The sequence below is a fragment of the Rhamphochromis longiceps genome, linkage group LG3, assembly GCF_057381845.1.
Source record: "Rhamphochromis longiceps isolate RC_006_pf linkage group LG3, R_longiceps_female_GT1.1, whole genome shotgun sequence".
NCBI lineage: Eukaryota > Metazoa > Chordata > Actinopteri > Cichliformes > Cichlidae > Rhamphochromis > Rhamphochromis longiceps.
Genome location: NC_140559.1, coordinates 35531105 through 35553758, shown reverse-complemented (window position 1 = coordinate 35553758; position 22654 = coordinate 35531105). Strand labels below are relative to the sequence as shown.

The window sequence follows — 22654 nt, the reverse complement described above, 5'->3', positions numbered from 1 at the left end:
AAAAGTGGTTTACGTGAAATAGAAACTTTCACTGACCATAATTTGCTTAACCACAGAGACAGATTCATGCCTGGCATTGGACAAGTAATCATTGGTCTGCATGTTCAGGCCTGCCAAATGCAGTCCCTGTTTATCCTTGTACGTTCGCTTTCCACATACATGTAACCAGCCACACTTTGAACTGTTTTTGTTTTGTTTTTTTAAAGTTCAGCAGCACTTAACATACTTAATTTATCTGATTGAATATTTTCTCTTTTGAGGCCATTTTATTTCAGGTAAAAAAAAACCCAAGATCCTGTGCTTAAACCATTTATAACTCTTCTCAAATTAACTAAACCTTTCAGCAGAATTTGAAGAACTTACATCAGTGATGTTATGGTTATGTCTGTGGTTTCTAATTCACTACATTCACTCACCTGATACCTTTTTTGGTATACCTTATTAGTTTTTGGTTGGATGCCCCTTTTTGCTTTAATTCTTGGTGACACCGATTCATTAAGGTACTGAAACTCCTCAGAGATTTTGGTCCATATTGAAAGGACAGTATCGCACAGATACTGGCTGGACATCCACGATGTGAATCTTTGGTCTCACCACATCCCAAATGTGCCCGGTGACTGTGGAGGCCATTTGAGTACAGAACTTGAAACTAGTTTGAGATTATCTGAGTTTTGTGACACTGTGTTATCCTGCTGGAAGCATCTATCAGGAGGTGGTCATGGACATGGTCAGCAACAATACTTGGGCTATGGTGTTGAAAAGATGCTAAGGAGCCATAAATATTCCACACCACCACAAGCAGTTCTGCATTTGGCTAGGGTCAGTGTCACTACTGGTAGCATGAGGCGATATATGGACCCTACAGTGGGTGCGCACAGATAGTCCAACTCCTTGACGATGGCACATCAACACATGCCTTTGCCAGTGTCTCCAAGCAAACTCTGAGGAGCATGGAGGAGATTCCAGGAGACAGACAGGTACTCTAGGAGAGCTGGACAATGACAAAGAAAGTACTTAACCCATCAGCAGGACCGGTATCTGCTCCATTGTGCAAGGAGGAACAGGGTAAGTACTGCCAGAGCTACAAAATGACCTCCAGCAGGACACGCGTGTGAATGATTTTGATTGTTTGGTCAGAAACACGAGTTCATGAGGGTGGCCTGAGGGCTCTGTGTCCTCTTGCGGGCCCTGACCTCACTGCCGGTCAACGTGGAGTTCGATCTGCCACTCAGTACATTACGTTTTAGTCCATCCGACGGTGCCAGGTTGCACCTCAGACTGTCCAGGAGCTCGGTGATGTCCTGGTCCAGATCTGGGAGAATCCTCCATGATACCAGCTGTCATCTCAGGAGCATTCCCTGACATTGTCAGGGGTGCAAATAGGCATGTTGACCATACAAGCTACTGAGTACCCCTAATTACATTTAATAAGAATGGACTAAGCCTGCCTCGTTATTTATACACTTTGATTTTTTGAGGTGTCTTTGAATTCAGCCCTCACAGTTTGGTTATTTAATTGCCACTAAACTTCTTGGCATCCTTTCAATTTCAACACTTCCTTACTGCTTCCCTGTTCCTTTATTTTTTGGTTTGAGCAGCATATTCATATATATGAAGTTAAACCAACAAAGCACATGTAACAGGCCTGAAAGTTCAGGCAACTGTAAGATGGAGAGAGCACTTTGAAAAGTTTAAAAAGACCTACTCAGTAACATGACTGATTAAAAACACTCATAACTGATTTTGATTATTTTATTACAGAATTAGTTTCAAAAACAAAAAAACAGTCAACCACCGGCTTGCTCATCGATACTCGTTCTGATACGATCGGCTGTAGTTCACGTGGAGTGTGCTGGAACGCCACAAAATGACTGACGTCAGCTGATTACTGGACATTTAAACAGGAGGCACGATCAGGCATGTTCTTCAATAACCTTAATAATTTATTCCAAATTTGCCGTCAATATCGTAAACAATGAACCATCGAAGAGCCAACAGACAAAATGTGTTCAAGTTTAACTGCAATTAATCTAAAAAAAGAAACAAAATTACAGTTTCAGCAATCAGATGAGAAGATTAAGGCAAAGAAACGCATTAATACACTACATGCTGAAGAAAACGTTCTGAGAAATTAATTCAGTTCATTTATAGCTTTAAATAAAACAGCACTCCTGAAGTTTCAGTCACACAAACTTCTAGACTCAAAATACAACCATGTTAAGGCATCATGGCCTCTTTAAGACACCTACCTACAGGAGCTGACTTCAATTAACGGTTTAGACCCAAAAAAATAAATACTACTTTTTTGTTTGCTTTCCATTTGTAATACACCGTACAAGCACACAGGACTGGAGGTATACGAAGACGGGTGAGTCTTAGAGGTTGAGCGACCAGGTGAGGTAATAAATTAGGAAACGTTAGAAGATTAATTTGAAATTTACGAACTTCATGTTTAAGTTACGCAGGTAACAGTGGTTGGAGGTGAAAATGTTTAAGGTAGTGATGAGCGCAAGAAAAAAAAAAGGGAAAACTGTATTTTCTGGCCATGTTGATTATAGCTGGGATACATTTACATTCATTTCCACAGAGTGAATTAGTATATTTGGCTCATTTTCCCCATAAATAGATGAAAAAATGAGCAGGGGATGGAAATTAACTGCTTTAACTCATCCCCCCCTTTGAGAACTACTACGGATGACCCTCGTTTCTCTTGTCTAAACTTAGTTTCTGTCATATTTCCTTCAGAACAAAATGACTGGGTGTGCATCAGAAGGTATGGGTAGCTTACTAGAGCTACCTCTGGAAAACCAAATGTGCATTAATCCGCAGCTGAAAATCGTTCCCAACAAAAAGATGCATTATTTACCACAGTTTTAGTAACATTTGCTAATAACTATAACTATGATATTTTAGGAAATGTATTTAAATATCTGGCCAATGTTTATTTTGCATTAACACTGAAAGTTTAAGTACGGTGCACAAATTTTAAGCTTATGAAACAAGAAATTTTGAACTAGTGGATGATGTGAATTTATACTAGTTAAAATACTTCAGCTCTGGCAAGGGGTTAATCAAAATTGCTGATTTCAAATTTCACATTTACGCTTCCTCCTCCTAACGTGTGCCATTAGAAGTGAATATCTGTGGATTTCCATCACAGCTTTTTTCAGGTGAGTAACACGAGGCATTTGAACGCACTGCCAGACTTAAAGTAGGGAACTGCTGGTGATTACTGAGAATAAAAGAAACACAGGAAGTCAGCACCCTGAAAAGAGGAACAGACGAGGCTAGCTAACGTGGCTGCTACAGTTTGTGCAGCATTCTGTTGCTTCGGTACGAGCAATGGTTGAAGACGACGAATATTCACGTAAAACTTGATCTATCATCTGCATTAACACACATGTGGTGACAACACGAAGCGAGGCTGTTACGTTAGTTTATGTAGTAAAAAAACAAACAAAAAAACCAAAAAAAATAACAACTAACTGTTGCACCATCTCGTCTTCTCACTGTACGGCACACGAGCCGCTGGGCAGGAAGTCCTGCACGTACACCGCCACAGCCTTTGTGAGGTAGGTCATGCTCCCGAAGCGTCCGCTGGGGGCGCTGTCATACAGCAGCCTGCATATTCCTGTGGACGGATCCCTCTCCAGGATGTGCTCCTCTGCACCAAGGTCCCTCTGCAGAACAATGGAAGAAGAACAACCTGCTTTAGCTGATGACAGGGATACGGACGCTGGAAGTTTAGAGCGACTGCTGACCTGGTCCTTGTCGAACATGTCGTTGGCCAGGTGGACGATCTTCTCCACGTGGATTATAGAGCCGATGCTCTGGATGTCCACGTCAGCCAACATGGTGAGGACCAAGATGGCCTCCACCAGCAGCTGTCGGTACTCGGGCTGAGGGACTCTGTTCAGGACAGTCTCCACATGGACAGAGAACTTTATCTCCCCTGGGGTCATCTGGTGGAAAGTTATAGTTTTTATTTTATGCGTAGTTTGTAAAATTATTTAGTTTTAAGGTTTTTCTGTTTAGTTTTTAAGTTTGGTTTCAGTTAGTTGGATAATTTCAGTTCTTTTTGTTTTTTATTTTATTTTTTATTACTGTAAAATATTGGATCAAATGTTTCGTTTTTATTCCTGGTTAACCAGGATGTTTTTTCACACCTAGTTTTAGTTTTGAATTTAATTTTAATGATCTTGGTGAGCAGATGAACAATAGATATGTCTGTAAAGAGAGTTTCTTTAAACTTTACAGATAAAAAAGGTTATTTTCTTGCATTTATGCATAGTTTAAAACCTCTAAATAGCTATCAATGGAACAAAAAATTACAACTTTAAATGATAAAATTGTAGAAACAATCTTAATTACTAGCAAATAACAGAACAGAGGTTTTTGCTTTTGGCTGTTTGACTGTGGCTGACCTGACCGACAACACTGCAGACTGATGAAAGTTTTACTTACATTTTGAGGGGGAAGTAAGCAGAAGAAGAGATAAGTAGGCTAACTACAATGAGACTCACATGTACAAGTAAAATGAACCAAAAATAAGCTAAAACTAAATATATTCAAACTTAAACAAGTGAAAAAATATTTCAACATATATTTTTGGTTTTCATAAGTGGTCACAATATACAGGAGCGATAACCCTGATGCAAATATACAAAGCACTAAATGCAGCTTCTCCTCACTTATTTTTATTATTAATACTATTTTTTTTTATGTTGTTTTAAGTTTATCATTCAAAGTTATAGTTTGTTTTGTTCTATTCACAGCTTTATGAAGGTTTTAAACTAAAGTGTAAATGCAAAAAAAAATATCACCTTTTTTAACTGTCGTTTCCAGATTTCAAGAGGATTCATTGTGCAACATCATTCAAATGTTTGCCGATCAAAGTATTAGTGTCTTAACAAAACGACACAATATATTACTCAGTATCGGTAAAAATCAGGATTAAATAGAGTCAAGGTTTTTCATGCAAAGTGTAGTAGCAGTAAAAAAAATGAAGGATTTTTAGGATTTTGATGTAATTTGGCAAATATCCCAGATTTTTCCCAAATACCCAACGTAGCATTTAAATGATAAGAAGACAGGTTTAAAAAAAAAAAAAAAATAGAAAATACTAAAGCAGTAAAATTTCTCTCTCAGTTTCATGTGAAGTGTGTAATCAGACATCACCTCTCTGGTGGTTGAAGATGGAAGAACAAAGCCCTCTATGGACAGACCGTGGCACTGCAAGAAGCACATCAGTATCACCACAACTACCACACAAGTCCAAGTGTGACAGAAACTTTTGGTTCATCTCGTCTTGTCACTTTACGTTAAAGATGTTTTAAATTTAACCACATGAAGGCTCACAACAGGAAACAATAATTATACGACAGGTTTAAAATGTGGAATGCAAATGTTTACCAGTTAATCCAAGAAGTGAATAACATTAAAAAACACACTCATGAGTAAATATGCATCTGAGTCATAACTCACCTTCTGCAGGATCTTCCAGACTTTCTGGTAAAAGCCGACGGGCACTCGGTTCAGCGCCCCGTCCAGACGCCTCCTACGCAGCCACTGGCCGTGTCTGGTATCCTTAGCAACCGGAATCTTGTCCGGGATGTCGAAGGATTCCATGGACGGCAGCCGGAACCTCTGAACAGATGGGAAGAGAAAAGCGGAGTCACTCGCTGTAACTGCGTCTATTCTGGAAGAACAGCGCCCTCTTCTTGTTTTGAGGCACAGTGACACCAGCTGACTGCTAATCCACATCTGATGCAGTGGCTCATGTTAGAGGGCCACTACAGGAAAACAGAAGAAAACAAACAAACAAAAACACTAAGTAAAAACAAAAAGCGGGAGAATAAGGCTAAACTTTACCCCAGACTCGATGCTTTCTACGTCCGGTGACTGCATGCCCTGAGAGGCAGAGAATAAAACATAAAAGAGGAGAAAGGAAAAAGAAAGCAAACAAACAAACAAACAAAAAAAACTGACTTGAAAATAACTGAAGAATTAAGGATCGGTAAAAGCCAGCAAGCATGAATAAAACCAGGGCGTCAAGTGGGAGAAATTCTGTTAGAAAACCACGAATCACAGCACAGCTCCACCCAATCTGCATCATACTGTAACAGCTGGTTAAAGATCGGCGAGATCTTACTCACGAGACGGACCTGTGGGCTCCAAATATTTGAGGTTTTACAGAATCGACAACTGTGACATTTTCCTACAAAGCTTACTATAAATAATTCAGCTTAATTAACATAACTTTTCTTTTTCTTGTTTTAAATGGAGTAAAATTAAATTTACAGTCAACTCTGATTGGTCAGAGAAGCATTGGTTAATAATAATAATAATCACAATTATTGATTAATCAACAATAATTATTACTGATTAACAATTATTGGCAAATCAGTATCTGAAGCTGTGGTTAGCTGCTTAGATGATTACAATTGCAATGCAGTTTACTTGTTGAGCAGCCACACATTAGAGTGTTAATCACTCAAACCACCCTGAATGCTCAGTTATCAGACTTTAATGTCGTTATCACCGTCACCTTCAGGGTGGACGTCACAGATTGGTCGAGCTGAAAGGAAGAGAAGATCACAGATGGAGGCTTTAATTTAACTTCTGCCGAAACGTTTTCCATTCAGATTCCATGAGAGACGGGTCGAATCACCCACACCACCATCATTACCCCTCATAAGAGTGTGGCTGGTATCGTTTTCACCCTGTGAGTCTGATTTGGTTTTTAAGCATTACGGTAGGAATTGACTTGATCACACGGGGACAGAGGTTGCTAACTTTGTATCATAGTATAATTCCAGGTGTAGTTGAGCTCAAAGTAAAGGTTGAGTTTTAAGATGGGCGTGGCCTGATCAGAGTAAAGGATTAAATATAACAGACTCACACAGCTGTGAGCGATACAGCCACGGAAGTTCAGGTTTGTAGTCAACATGACGACAATGATAATAACCAGCCAAGGTTTGATTCAGTTTGATCAGAAACGACCTACAGCTCCACTTCATTTGAATGAAGTGTGAACTGAAAATTACAATTTCTAAATCTTCCTCACACTTTCTTTATCATCGTCACCTCAACTGAGTCGGTCAAAGACACGCTGCGGTCTGTCTGTAATAGACAAAAACACATTAAACAAAGGCCAGTTTTTAAATCTGCAACCCCAGCTTGCTCTTCCACAGCAAAGCCAAAAGCACATTCAAATCTTCCTCCTCAATACCCATGAAATCATCATCATCATCACGAGCAGAATTACAGCGGCTGCCTGAACCATCACAGCTTGTTGTTCCAGAGCTTTCAACTCTCTCTCACAGTCTTTATCCTCCGGGAGCGTTTATACAGTGTTTAAATCAACTTTAAATACAAATATATGGAGGGTCAGTGAATTTAGGGTAGTTGAGTGATATAATTCAGGCTAACATAATACAGCGACGTTGCAAATCTCATCTACAGATTAAGGATGAGAATTAATAGAAGTTTGTGATAAGGGTCATTCTGTGAGGTTAACACCTGCTGGTGGTTTAACAGATACACAAATAACGGCAGGAAGAAGTCACCCAAAATGGACACAATTATAGCAGGTGACTCAGGGGACCCGATCCACAGATCAATAGTTTGAATCATTTTATTACCAAAAAGTTCTGGTGTAACAAGTTTGCAGTACACACCCTCAGTTTTAAAGCATCTACATTAAAGAATAGTGATATCAAACTCATCTCCCCTCATGGGTTAACTGCAGCCCCATCTGAACTCATGCACAGCCCAACCACTGAAACCATTTCAAAGTCTATTTAAAGTTTATTTCTACTATGGGGTCCCCATTATTCATTTTTTGTTTTATGAGATGCTCTATAGTGGGAAATAAAATAAAAAAAATCTCTCTCTCTCGATACACACACACACACACACGCACACACACACACACACACACACACACACACACACACACACACACACACACACACACTCTGAGTACTTATCTCATAGCCTATAAGGTTTAGAGTTAAATGACTGATGTATTTTAGTTTATCTTAAGGAAAATAATGCATGTTCAAAAAATAAAATAACATTCATCAAGACTGGTGTCATTATGTGTACACTACAATTTAAGAATCATGGTAAAAAAAATAATATAATTTTTGTCTAACCCAAAAAAACAAAACAAAATAGCCATAAGTTTCTTTTGACTTAAGGATGTTTTGTTAGCTACTCTCCAAAATGTTGACAAAACTCATCTAAAACCTTCATCATGATGAAGTCTGAGGAACGCAGCTGAAAGCTCTGGAGCAAATAAGCAGGCCTTGAGTTTTACAAATGAACAGCCTCCCTAATGATCGATCTGTTGATCTGATCGATCGGTGAGGTTTACACAGAAGGTGAATTAACAGCTACAGGTAAAAAAACAAAAATAAAACAACAACAACAAATGAACAGATGTCATCACTGTAATAGGTAATATTCTTTCATGTGATCATCACCTTAAGTGTGTCCATCATGGATAACCTGCGATCCACCTGCAACACAAGGACCAGGTCGTGAATGAACGACTGAGCTGTTCTAACAGACATAATGATTCAAATCGATCAATAGTCTCGATCTTAAAGCCGACAATTTCCCATCAACGAGCCACCGCTCTCCTTCAGCACATGCTTTCAGCTCTCTATGAATTACTTCATGTCCCACCAGCACCCTCTTCCAGGTGAATTAGCACCTCATTTAAATCATTAACATCACCTTGTTCAGATCCGTCAAAGACAACCTTTGCTCCAGCTGCAAAAACACAAAAGTCGAGTTTGCCAAAAAAGCTCAACAATTTCAAAATAAGAGCCTCTCCTGCCTCCATCTCCATCTCTGTTTAATGGGCTGCTGAGTCTACTCGTTTCATGACAGTCAAATGTTAAAGTTGACACAGTGTGTGTGTCTGAAGAAGCGCTTTAAGATGAGCTTCCTATGTGGAGCAAGGTAACTGTAACCTCACAGTCATGGCATCCTACCATTTTCATGTCGCTCTTCAGTTTGCTGATGCCGGCTCTCTCGCTTTTAGTGGCTCCCACATTCCCGAGATGATGGATCGAGATGGCAGGACTGACGCCGGCATCCATCTCCCGAACTGTGTGGAGGGTTGAGGAAGAAGAAACAAACAGCACAGGCACAGAGAGAAAATAAATGGGAGTAAAGGTCAAACGGTGAACGTGTGGATTTTTGTTTAAAATCAAGTCTGGGAAAACAGATTAGGACAATGATATCAATAACAAGAATAAACAATCTAGAGAGGTCTTCTCTAGCAGTTAGTGGAACATCATGCGTGCAATGTTACAGTTTCTCTGTGGAAATATGAGGCCTGTCAGTGGCTTACTTATTAAAAACTGTTGCCCACCCTTCTTCCACAGCATATTGAAACAGATTACTTTGGCTACACTCTTGTCAAAAGATTTCTCTTTTCATGTGACGACTGCCCCACCCAATCAGAAAGCTTCACCGTCATTGCAGATGAAGCAGCAGTGACTGCGTCAGAGTTGCAGCATATGACTGGTTCTCGTGTTACATGAGGTAAGAGGTCTCACCACTGCGCTCCACTCCAAACTCCTTCCCGCTGAGGATGTGATGGAGCAAGTTCTTCAGTTCAGACGGACTCAGACTCATCAGGGTCTCTGTGGCCTCCTCTCCTGTTTTCACAAACGCAAAGACAAACATGACACCTGAAGCCCGTACTATGAAGAAAGATTACTGTGGAGCTTTAAGTCAGAGTTTCTCTTCCCATGAAACAGACTCTTATCTGGCTAAATCACCATGGTAACTTATGCTGAACACATAACTTGGTTAATACATTACAACAAAAACCTTGAAGATAAAGTTTACAAGAGTGAAAGAAGACTTCATTAAGATTTCATTTCCCACACATTTCTTTTCTTAGCCTTACATCAAGCCAAAGAGGCCAAAGAAACTATTTGGAGGGAAAGCCAAGGAAAACATTTTACGATTGGAGGCAATATTTCACATTTAACTCGCATCAACAAATTAATCAGTTTAATAAGATCTGTGACTGTGTTTACAGAATGTTGATGATGCACTGCTTGGATACGTTTGGGGTGTTTTGTTGTATATATGTGCTTTTATGTCCCGGGGCTACAGTTGTAAATTAGCAGTTCTGTTAAAAGCCAACACGTAGTTCATCCTTGTTCAATTTACAAATACATGGTTTGTAACATTTAGGCTGAATGTGATCTTTGGTTTGTTACTCCACTATAGGCATAAAGTCACAATGAGAGACATGGATTTTTAGTAACAAACTTGAGTAATTTACTTCTTAAAGCCCAGCTTTAAACCACCTTCCCGTCTTACCTGAGCAGCCGAGTGACTGAGCCAGCTCGGTGGCCATCACCTGGATGATGAGACCGATTCTCAGCCTGAACATCTCGCTGAACAGCCCGGGCTGAGTCCTGATGCTCATAGCCAGGTACACCATGATCTCCTGGTGGAAAGACATTTAAAGGATGAAGGACAGAGAGAGGAGAAGGTTTTAAACACATGATTGTGGAGGAGGTAACTCACCTGTGTGAGAATGGCAACACTGATGTTGTTTTCACTGGCCTCGTCGATAAGATTCGCCAGCTGGTCCGGCGGTATCGGAGCCGTGATGGTTTTCTCTCTCGGCTCAGGAGGGAGTCCGATCGTCAGGTGCTTCTGGTGGGCCAGCAAATCAGAGCAGGCCTACCGAGAGAGACCACAACCAATTAGGAAAGAGCAGGAAAAGTTAAGGGCTTGCTGGTGGGAGATCTAATGCAGCATGGAGTCAACTGATAGCAGAGGGTTGGCATTTCAGAGGTATTTCACTCCAACTTCAGGAGCTTTTCTTTAAACCTTCTTAGAAGTTTTTAATTTAACCACAAACTGTGGTCAACTCATTTCAAGCTTTTCGGACTCTGTGACTCGCTACATGTGAAGGTAAGAGATGAATGACTGAAGATTTAAAGGCACACGTAGAGTTCAAATCTGTGCCAATAATGAACAATGAACCCACCAGTTGTTCATATAGATTTTAGTTTTACATTATTTTTTACTTTACTTAAAACTGTAGCTTCAGGACTTTTTTCATAATCATGGCTAAAACAGAAGATTCACTAGTAACGTCACACCTGACCACACAGCTTCTGTACGCTGCCCTGTTATCTATAGCTGCACCGTACCGAGTCGAGCTCCTCCACCTTCTTCCTCAGCATGCCAGAGATCATCCTGATGAGACCCCAGTGTTTCAGTTCACCTGCCTTCTCATAAAGATCAGTCAGCAGAGACCTCACAGTGGAGCCTTTACCATGCACACCCGTGTCCCAGTCCATACCCCTGACAAAGGAAAGACAGCAAGGGCTTTTCATTCTTTTCAACGCCGTTTTGACATGTCACAGCAGCACAGTCTGAATCAGGAGCGCTTAATGACTCAACTGTGGAGTCAAGTTCAGATACTTCTTCCAGATCCTGAGACTCACACTGATGAGCTAGCTTGATTGGTTGACTGTTTGCATGATGCAGCACAAAATAAGCCAGCCAAAGACGCAGCCGTACACAGAAACAAGCCAGCCAAGCAACAACAAGACTTCACTGTCTGTAAATATCTGTCAAAACTATGACTAAAAATTATTTATTAAACAGTTTTTTTTATGTGTAAAACACAAAGAAAACAAAAAGTAAACAAACTGCACTATTTTGCTTCCACGTCAAGGCGGCGACCTCCGCTCAGCACAGCTAAAAATACAGAGCGCTACAAGTTGGCCAGTCAGCCGATGACCTTTAGACTTTAGTTCGTTGTTTCTTGTAAATCTTTAGAGTCTTCCAATGAGCTGTAAGTGAGCGTGTCACCATTACTAAATCACAATCATTCAAAAGGAAAAAATGTAAATGTTGGGCTTTAACCTGGTTTTTCACATTTACGAGGAGATATTGAAATAGACAGTTTTGTTTTAATCCTTCTATTCTGTAAACATCCATCAACTGCTGGGCTGCCGGTGTCTGGGAATACACGCTTCCCTAGCAACCAGTGGTTGCTGGGGGTAGCTGACGAGTCTCTAGGCTTTTGTGACTGAGGCTTTAATATTTTAATACCAAAATTAAGTTTGCTGCAGTTCCTGCTTTTTCGCATCACCTTCGTTGTGTTTCATATCTGTTTTAATAAAAATCATGGTGATGTCGAACACACCCAGCCTCATGTTTCTCACTTGTCTTTGTAGAGGATGTAAAGTATATCAGCCTGGTCCTGCAGAGACTGTGTGTCTTTCAGCAGCTGGGCCAAAGCGTTGTAGTCGATGGCTCCGCTGGCATCTCTGGGAATGCCACTCTGTGTTGTGACCCCTGCCTCAGGACCCTGGAGTGAAAACACAGAGGGACCGAGGAGTCTGCAAGTGAGCAAAGAGCTGACATCAGAGGAGAGAAAAGAAAGAAAGGAAGAAGAACCTGAACGTCTGGTGATGCAGGAGAGTCTGTAAGATTCAGGTTGAGCGTCGGCTGAGGAGAACGAAACAATTTGCTCGGCAGGTACATGTTGACATCTGAGGGGGAAAAATAGAAAACAACGTTTTATTATTAAATTTGTGATTTAGTCAAGTTTGTCAGTCGGAGACGAAGCGCCGACTCACTTTGTATGTTGAGGTCCTGAGCTTTGTTCATCAGAGTCACCATCTCTTTGGTTTTGGTGGCCGCAGCCTTGAATCTGCTGAGACCTCCCACCGGACGCTTGGGCTTCTTGGGGGCAGAGTGGGCCAACAGGTGGTCAAGGTACTGCGCGAGGTCGTCATCCTCTGTAGGGAGGGACCAAGAGAACAAAACAAAGCGATGAAGGAGGGTGGGATGAGGAGAAGAACAGAAATGTGGAGAGGGAAAGGAGGAAAAATGAACACGCAGAAAGAGATCATTTACTCACCGCTCTTTTTTGTACAGACAAGTGTTAAAACTGAGTTTCCTTCTAAACTTCATAAAGTACTAAAAAGAAATAAGATCTGAAAACCATTTTTCATTTTATGCTAATTTATAAACTTTGAACTTGCAGCTTTTAAAGGGTTTGCTCACTCAAATCTCACAAAAACAAAACTTATTATTGAGTATCTGAGAAAAAAAGATCTTCGTTCATTTCAGGTGGTTTACAACAAAATTAATATTGCTTTACAGAAATTTCTGTTTTTCCGAGGAACAAATTGCAAATATTCATAAACACCATTAAACGTGACAATTGTGTGTAATAATTATAATGGCTTTTGTGGGTGAGGCTTTGGGGTGAACTGACCCTTTAAACTGAAGACTTTATTGGTCACAGCCATGCTAGCAAATTGTGATGCATTTAGGGACCAACGGGCTGTCTGTAAACAGGCGTTTAAGGCAAATCTAACCAGCTGTGCGTGAACACAAACAACACAACCAGAAACTGAGAATGTTTTCATTCTTCCACTCGTGTTAAGATTTTGAGGCGTTTTAAATGCACCACAGTCAAAAATACACTTTTTATTTTTTAAAGAGGACCCATTATCTTTATTTCCATATTGTCATTTTTCAATCATGGACTCTCTACAGCAGCAGTTCTGAAGCAAGTCATTTTAGCTCCTTCCTAACTTTCGTCTGATTGGCTGCAACGCTTAAACCAAGCGTGGGGAACTCCAGGCCTCAAGGGCCGGTGTCCTGCAGGTTTTAGATCTCATCCTGGGTCAGCACACCTGAATCAAATGATTAGTTCATTACTAGGCATCTGGAGAACTTCAAGACATGTTGAGGAGGTCATTTAGCCATTTAAATCAGCTGCTTTGGATCAAGGACACATCTAAAACCTGCAGGACCCAGGAAGATCCCATCTGCCAGTGGGCGGAGCTTCTGTGCTGTAATTCCCATATAGGTATATTTTTTTTTATTTTCTCACTTAATGCATAGCCAAGCAGAGCAGAAAAATAAAGAAAAACTGCCTGAAAATGCTTTGTTTTAAATATTTTTAAAGTTTTAAATTGAGTGTTCAGATTGAACTCTGGCTTGAAAGGATCATTAAATCTGAGCGTCTTTTTTTCTTGTTGACTGCAAATGATTTTACAATTTTATTGTTTTACAAGCATTAATATCCGGTTCTAAAACAGAGCTAATGATTTTACTTGAGGATTTATACTAAATCTGAATATAGAGTACAGTTAAATCTGGTTTTTATTTTCCCTCTTTCAAACCAATAAACACCAGTTATCGACTCACACTGAGCCATTAGATCCTCCTCTGTCCCAATGATAGACACAGGAGGATAGGCTTTCTTTCCAGCCTTCAAAAAGGCTAAACTTTACTGATATAGTAGCTTTTACCCCGCATGCATACATTCATTTATTCAGTGCTTTTACTCGACTACTGTTCAGCACTACTTTCATATTTGCCCTTCCTTTGTAACATTGCATTTATCCATGTCTGTGATTGGTCAGACGATCATTAAAGAACTTGGCAGCAATGTTTAAAAAGTGCAGTAAAAGAAAAACAAAACATTTTAATTACTTGTATATTTGCAGACCTCATTACCAAGCTTTCCTGTGTTAAATATGAGCATCAACAAACTGACTGTACATCAAGTATATGACATAAAATAAGGAAAAGCATTAGAGGTCCACTTTACGGTCCATTACAATTCAAGTTTTGAGTTATTTTATGTAATAATTTAGAGCAAAAGAAGAAAAATATTCCAAGTTGCCCAACAAGGCACCCAAAGCCCTGAGTGGAAGAACTCTGATACACAGGGATGATGGGTGATGATGATAGGATGAAACAGGAAGTGTTGATTAATGAAGTCATGGGTATTTGATTTTAGATTTCACAATGAGATGGCATGAGGGGAAAAAAGAAATAAAATGTAGATGCACAGATGCAACTCAAAAATCAGCCAATGTTAAAAGAAAAACTGTCAACTTAAAGAAACTGTAAGTCTGCTAACAGCTGCTGGGGTCTGTGACTGTGTGAGTATTTTCAGGAATGATCAAACCAACCCAGGAAAAGAAAAATGAGCTGTCAGTGTGAGCTCCGGCTTTAAAAACGTGAATCCTGGTGTCACCATTCCTTCTCCACCCTCCATCCACGCTGTGTTTTTCTTACCAGCATCATAATGCAACTCATGCACGTATCCATCGCCGTAACGCTCATCATAATCACCATCATACTCTTCGTCGTGGCGGCCCATGCTGCCAGAAGCCTTACCGTCCAGGAAGCTGAGGTGAGCACAACAGGAAGTGGTCAGGAACTCCGACAGCTTCCCCGTCTGGATCCTAAAGACGAAGAACAGAAGAGGAGGGGATGATTATGAGAACTGGGAAACATTAATAAGCAGTTTGATGCATTTTAATGACAAATCTTGGCAATTAATCAATAAAAGAGGATTTTAAATTGTCTCTACAGTGCAGGAAAAACTAATAAAGTCTTTAATTGGACACGCAAAGAAAGACAAAATAAATAAAACAAAACAGAACTTATTACAAGTTGTCAGATGTAAGAATTCAAATTTAACGCAAAAAAGAAATTGACCTTGCTCCTCCGTAATATCCGTCCTGTAATTTCTTGAGTGTTGCCAGAACTGCAGGGTCCAGGTCTGAGTGATCTTCAGCTGAAGCACAAACATAAGATGAAAACATGCAAGCACAGAAAATGTAAAAACAGAAAATACTTTTTTTTTCAATATTTAAAGATTTCCTTTCAAACTCTCTCTACCATTAATAATGCAGGTGCTTCATTTAATAAATAAGATGTATTTGGACATTTAGCAGAAAAGGTCTTCTCACTCACTCAGCATCGTCTGTGAAATGGGAAAAGTGACAGTCGGTCTTCCCGTCATCCTCCATCTGCATGAGAGGTAGGCGATTTCTGTCCTCAGCATCTCCACGATCATTTTATTATCCAGAGCCAAATAGAACTGCTGATGGTCAATGAACTGAAACAGAGGAAAATATGTTTACTTAAGTTTATTTAAGTCACCAGATTTCCCTTCACCAGAAGGGAATTTGGGTGGTCTGCAAATCTCATTTCTCATTTTGACACAGATTTTATTCACAGTATATGATCAAAAAGAACAACAATGGTGTGTAAATGTCTGGGAGCTGCTGGACTTTTGGGAGAGGAATACTGTCCCCATGTTTTGGCACAGATGGTTTCGCCTTCCCTGATGGAGCTTTAACCTGCACGTGTGGATGACACAGTGAAGATGAAGGACCTCCAGTATTGACTGTTGGCCTTTGTCTGCTGCACACAGAGATCTCTCCAGATTACCTGAATTCTTTTAGGATATTCAGTACTGAAGATGATAAGACATTCAAAGCCTTCATAATTTAATGGCGGGAAACATTACAAATGTGGAACAGCTTCAGTAGACAGTGATGAACTTCTGCACATCTTTGCCTCTCTAAGACGCTCTTTTTAAACCCACTCATGTTACTAACTTGTGGCCAATGAACCTCATTAGTTGCAAAATGTTCCTCCAGCTGTTTCTTTTCACTTTTCCAGCCTTGTGTCGCTCCTATAAGCTTTTTTTGCACTGTGAACAAGCCAATATTATTCATGAGACAGTAAAACAGTCTGATCCAATATGGTGTCCTACGGTGGCCGGGTGCACCCAGGACAGGCTGCCAGACTGTCTCAGGACATTCACACCTATGGACATCGTTAATTAATTTAACCCCACTAACTGCATGTCTGTGGACTGTGGGAGGAAGTCGGAATACCTGGAGAGAGAACGGGGGACAGGCTCCAACCAGATGGTGGATTCAAACCCAGGACCTTCATGCGTGCCACCATTAAAATAAAAAGTGAGCTGCGTGTTATTCTGATGTTTTCTGTAGTTTTTTCTAACCTGAGGTGTGAATGTGAACATGGTGTTCCTGATGATGTAGAACTTGGAGGTTCCCAGCACTCCTATCCTCCTGTAGGGGCGTCCTGTCAGCCCCAGCCTCGGGTTACGACCTGAAACAAAAAAAAAAAAAAAAAAGCAGTTAAACTTTTGATTTCATGAACCCCCCCCCCCCCTGATAAAAATCTACGCTCTACTCTTTGGCTTTTTTTGTGTCCTTCAGATATGATGTTTTGTGAAGTTAGTCAGTCTCATCTAATTTAGGAAGTACCGTCATAACTTTACTGCAGACGCTGCTGGACTAAAAAGCATCAACCCTGAACAGCAAACACTTCCATCCCAGACAAAATAATGCTGAATTTGAATTAATTTGATTTAAAAGATTCAAATAGTCAAGAAAAATCCCGGGTTCAGATCACAGACAGTCTATGAACGATAAATGTCGTCATCGTGACATCACCCGCTGGTTTGTGATTAACTTTGAAGCCTTGAGCTCAGCGTTTTGGCCGCCAACATCGTTTTTTGTTGTTGGTGGTTTTTAAATCATAAGCGATAAGCAGGCAATGCCTCACATTCACACGGTAACGACGGCTCAATCATAAGGTATGCTTGTCCTAAAGTATCTCTCTCTTTTTTTAATGGTTTATTTGACTGTAAAATGGACCATTATGTATAAAACTAACATGTTGTAAAAGAAAAAAAAAATCATGTGACTAAGACTATAATATTATCATTATCATAAGTGTTTACTGAGGTCATGAATCTGTAGCAGGCTCTAGTCCATAACATTTGTGCCTGATGCATAAAATCTTGATGGGACAGATCAGGCTACAGCAGGGCGTTTGTACCAAGTCTGGCGTAGATATGGCTGAGGACTCTGGAGGGCTGCACGTGGATGGGGTGGATGTCCGCCACCGTCTCCACCTCTATCCCTTGCTTAAACAGCAGCTCTTTGATCTCCTCCGTCTCGGCCAGAATCGACACTGAAGGGGGAGAGACGCACATGAAACCATACAGATCACTGACATCACTCACATCTACTGCCCAGCCTGCATATTGAATTATCCTTGGGCAAAATGTGAGTGTGTGATGAGGTGGTTAAAAGAACTTAAGTAGTCCATTTAAAATAATTAACACTAATCTGGAGCTCAAAACGTCGTACTGGGACCTGGGCGGTTAACTCACCCTGTACGACCACGTCAGGCTTGGGGATGGTGGAGAAATGCCGGTTAAGAGGGTCAATTTCTCCAGGCGCCAGAAAACCCTGAAAAAAAAAAAACCCACCAAGTTTTCTTCGACTCTTACGGTATAACTTTGTTATTAACACTTATCTGAGCTGCAGAGCTACAGCTGGTCATTTGTTTATGTAGCAGCTCACCTCAGCTAACAGGTTTCCCAGGATGTACAGACTCTGCCCCCACCTCAGGGGTAATTTTCCCATCGGGATCCTCTCCACGGTGTGAGGGTTTATGTACTCCTCCTCCACCTGTTTGAATAAGCAAAAACGAGACAGGATAAAGACGTTTGAAAGGTCTGAACGAGTTTAAATATGGGGCATTAAAAGTCAGAGGTCATGAGGTCGTTTCTCCTCATTTATCGTTTTAATGGGCACGGGCGTATTGCATTTAAGAAAACACTTAAATCACTTCTGCTGTGAGTAAAGAGAAGCAGATTACAGTTTCTGTTTTTTTCTACAGAGGAACTAAAACACCTGAAGATGAGAACAGAGAACAGGTTGAAACAAGTGGACTTGAAACTGAGGCTACCCTCCACACTTACATGGATATTCCCACTTTTTGTATTTGTGTTAAAGACCCCGAGTCAAGATTGTGGCAAACTGACGTGTGACACAACGGCCTCGGTGCTGACAGCTGTGTACATGTAATCAGCATATGATCAATATCACAAAGGGTGTGTAACAATAAATGTACATATACGAGGAAACACTGGAAGGACTTCCTGAGGGCTTGATGCCAGTATAACCAGTACATCTATGTGACAACATCATTTACAAGCCAATCAGGAAAGCATTTGCGACCACATAATTCCAAAGCTACTAAGAGCTGACAAAGTTAGACACAGTTTATTGTTAGCTTAAATAACAACCAGCGTTTAAAGATGAACAGCCTTCAGGTTGTCAGTGATGAAAACTTCATTTAATGCAAACTGTTTTAAGCCTGCAGAAATAATAAACTGGCAACTGAATAGTATCTCTATGTTATCAATCTGAAAAGCCTGTCTGGATGCTCCCGAGATATTGCATTAACAAACATGAGTCCATGTTGCCCATCTGCCTGGCAGGGTGAAGACAATACCCCATCGGCCTTTTACGGCTGCAGGGTCAAAACTAAGAATCTTGTAGCTCACACATTAAAATGAGTTAAAATCAGCTTCTAAATCATCAAGATGTCTGACCTTGTCTGCGGGGACGCTGTAGAGCTCCGGCAGCAGTCGTACCCCATCCTTCTGTTTGATCAGGATTCCCTCCAGAGCCTCCTGGTACTCCTGCACCTGGATCACATCAAAACACTTCCTTTGTTAATAAAGGAGGTAAATACCGTCAAACACTGATGCACACACACAGGCAGAGTCTCTGAGATTTAAATTACCTGTTCAGGGCTGTTGATAAAGATGCCATCCAGTATGAGGTAGGTCCAGAACAGAGGCCACTCGCACTCGATGTTCTCAAACAGCTTCAGCTCTGCGGACTCGTAATACAGTCTGTTTGGATCCTTTATGGAGACAGTACAAACCTTCAGCTGCAGTACTTGCAAAATCAGATCCAGATCTGACTTCTTTCCTCTGTGAGAGTCAAACTGTCTCAAAAATCTGAGTTTCTCAACATGAACCCGATACTTAAACAGAGATCCTAAATATGTCCACTTCTCTCAGGAACTGTTTGCAGGCTGTAACCATGTGAGTGAACTTTTATGATCATGCACAACAAACATACATATAAGTAAGATTAGGGCTGTGCGATATGACCAAAATCTCATATCCCCATACAAGACATCTAACGATATAAATCACAAACATTTTCTGTAAATTCTGTGAATCTCGGGCAGCTCGCCTCGTGTGACGTGTTTCCAGCTGCGTGTCGCGTACCTGGAGTCGAGTGTTTTAACCGATGCATGAAACAATACATTTTTAGTCATAAGTTGTAATGGACGCAGTTTTCTTTGTGAGTATTTATTACACGGCGTGCTGCGGGGAAAAGCCTGTTCTAACATTTGAGTTTAAGGTTTATTTTTTAGCACCTGACGGCTCTTTTTTGCTTCTCATCCGTAAATACTCTGCATCCTCTTTTACGTGATTCAGTTTATTTTGAAAAGTCTCAACAGGATCTTGAGCTTTATTGTGAAAGGTTTATGTGGAAAATAAACAAGCAGACACGTGATGGTTTTGCTTGATGCTAACAACAACGCATAAAAACAGGCGCTTGTCCGTCCGTAGTGTGGTTATATTAAATATAAGAGAAAGAGAGAACTTTAAGAAATTAATATAGCCACTACAGTGTCCATCAAAACCATGAAAAAAAATGTTGCCGTAAACAGTTTATTTTGCAACACCACAAAACAAACGATAGCGTATAGATGTTTTTATATCGTCATCCGATATATATCGTTATATCGAACAGCCCTAAGTAAGATTAAGAAGATTAATATAGAAAATTGTATAAAGTAAGAGTGTCTTGGGTCTTTTGTACTTTTGTTCCTTTCCTTAAAAAAAATAAATAAATAAATAAATGTATGATGCCAGTTCTTCCCTGTCTCTACTTCCCTGACAAATCCATGTCTGTTCCCCTGTATCCCCCTGAAATCTATACCCATGCAAGGAATTTCACTTTGTCCTGTCACAAATGTTTGAGTTTTTCCATAACTTCATCTTTGGTTTGGATTTTTCTCCTCAGATTCCAAACCAAATCTGAGGAGAAATGACCCTGACAGATATTAAAGAGTAACACTCACAGATGATTCAGTGCTACAAGATAATCTGTAAAGCTGCAGACATTTGACACACTCCTTTAACCAAACATGCTCTTTTCACAATCCCATATGTAACAACAAAGCAGCACAAGCCTGGTGTTCGCCTCAGACGTGCCACCAAGCTTCATAACAGTGAACAGAGTTTAAGCCACAAAGTTTGACCACATTAATAAAGCAACAAACAGATCAGACAGCTGTGCATTTACTGACTGCAGGAGACAAAACAGAAAAAAATGCTACATAGATTCAGTCGAATGTTTTTTCTTCTTCTAATCCAAACAAATAGATATAAATAGATTATCCGACAGGACGAATTAGAGGGAGCATTGACCTTTACAGGTTGTCTACCTCTTTGGGGGTTCTGTGTCCATCTCTGAGAAACCTGCAGCAACCGTATCGACCCTGAACAGAGACAGAGGAAATCAGCACCTCAAACATGCCGCAGCATAAATACACGAGGCATATTCTTATAAAACAAGCTCAATTTTAGCTACAAGTTGTTTCTTTTAAGCTGGTTGGATTTGAAAACTACTTTTTGCCCAGTCTAACCTTCCTCTGTGTCCTGGCTTATGACCCAAACTTTCATTTACTGCTAAAACAACCAGCTGATTCAGAAATCACACATAATCAAAAAAAGTCCAGTACATTTTTTTTAAAGTGTCTTCTTTAAATGTGACAGACTGTTTGAATGAAGTCCACAGAAAATCAAACAACACATCCAGCCATATGAACGTTTTCCTGCTTTCTTGTTGCCGTTTTCTTCTTTTGGGAAACTTACATTAAATCAATGTTCTGCACAAATCAGCCAAAGTTTAGAAAATAAATTGTCCTTGATATACCGAAAATTATAACTTGAGCCCTAAACTTCTGCCACGTTGACCCTGCCTCTGTGAACTTGTCTGCACCTGCAGTTTGGAGATGATCTCCTCCTTGGTCGCGTTGACTATACTTATGTCCTCAACGGCAAAGGCGGGGTACGAGATGATGGCCAGCACTCCGGCATCCACTTCTTTAGAGATGGACGCTCTGGGTAACATGGACGTCAGGATGGACTGATGGGAATACAGACATATATTAAAATCAAAGGAAGCCGATGAGCTTCCTATCCTGATATTTAACTGTGTGCACGTACCTGGCACTGCTGTATGTCATCAGCCAGAGCGTGGACCAAAGAGCCCGGTCCTCCCTTTGCTCCAAACAGGTTGAGTTCATCCAGCGCCTCCAGAGCTGCCTGAAGGACACAAAGCAAACACACTCATTAATAACAGTCAATGAAAAGAGGGCAACTGTCCACTACTCAAGTCTGACTACATTCAAACACTCTTTTACTTCCCAAAAACAAACAACAAGGCACCGCTGACAGTTTAGAGGCTTACAGTTATTTCTGCTGTTTATCATGCGCTACAATAAAGCTTTAAAACCAAATCTGGAGTTTGGTTATCAATCCAGATAACATGTAAATAGGTTATACCGTGATATGACTGAAGTATTTCTAAAAAAACTCTGGTTGTAAATAAAGACTAAATGCTAAATACCAGCAAAGTCTGGAGGCTCAGTGAAGTCGGGCTCCATCTGCTACCAGGTGACTGTAGCTGCACAGCTATTGTTAGGGTAATACAAACTAATTAGCACAGAGATGGAGGATAAGGGTTAAATTGCAAAAACATCAGACAAAAGAGCATTTGGGACCCACAACACGAGGTTAGTCTGATGTGCGGCTGTGTGAAGCCATCAAATATTACGTTTTAGCTCAAAGAAATGAGAACAGTGCAAATAAAGCGCTGCAGAGGCTTTGCTACTGCAGATTCACTAGTAAAAACAGAGG

General features: G+C 40.5%; 1 protein-coding gene across 13 annotated transcripts in view; it reads right to left on the bottom strand.

Annotated features, from left to right (window-relative positions):
* Positions 1-1765: 1765 nt before the first annotated feature.
* Positions 1766-22654, bottom strand: part of phka1a (phosphorylase kinase, alpha 1a (muscle)) — a 31254-nt gene continuing 10365 nt past the window's right edge. The window contains exons 7-35 of one of the 13 annotated variants that reach the window (XM_085395673.1): positions 21962-22060; positions 21735-21881; positions 21178-21231; positions 19453-19575; positions 19259-19354; positions 18222-18329; positions 18029-18107; positions 17692-17826; positions 16847-16956; positions 15787-15931; positions 15529-15607; positions 15103-15272; positions 12639-12800; positions 12457-12551; positions 12222-12367; positions 11199-11352; positions 10564-10722; positions 10354-10483; positions 9576-9677; positions 9006-9121; positions 8746-8781; positions 8490-8525; positions 7087-7122; positions 6548-6577; positions 5872-5910; positions 5485-5646; positions 5179-5232; positions 3762-3962; positions 1766-3680 (exon numbers count right to left, since the gene is read on the bottom strand). In XM_085395673.1, the coding sequence (XP_085251799.1) occupies positions 3507-3680; positions 3762-3962; positions 5179-5232; positions 5485-5646; positions 5872-5910; positions 6548-6577; positions 7087-7122; positions 8490-8525; positions 8746-8781; positions 9006-9121; positions 9576-9677; positions 10354-10483; positions 10564-10722; positions 11199-11352; positions 12222-12367; positions 12457-12551; positions 12639-12800; positions 15103-15272; positions 15529-15607; positions 15787-15931; positions 16847-16956; positions 17692-17826; positions 18029-18107; positions 18222-18329; positions 19259-19354; positions 19453-19575; positions 21178-21231; positions 21735-21881; positions 21962-22060 (3177 nt within the window). In that variant the 3' untranslated portion in view covers positions 1766-3506. The remainder of the gene's footprint in view (positions 3681-3761; positions 3963-5178; positions 5233-5484; positions 5647-5871; positions 5911-6547; positions 6578-7086; positions 7123-8489; positions 8526-8745; positions 8782-9005; positions 9122-9575; positions 9678-10353; positions 10484-10563; positions 10723-11198; positions 11353-12221; positions 12368-12456; positions 12552-12638; positions 12801-15102; positions 15273-15528; positions 15608-15786; positions 15932-16846; positions 16957-17691; positions 17827-18028; positions 18108-18221; positions 18330-19258; positions 19355-19452; positions 19576-21177; positions 21232-21734; positions 21882-21961; positions 22061-22654) is intronic. The other 12 variants (XM_085395637.1, XM_085395569.1, XM_085395578.1 and 9 more) reach the window with 12 other exon arrangements.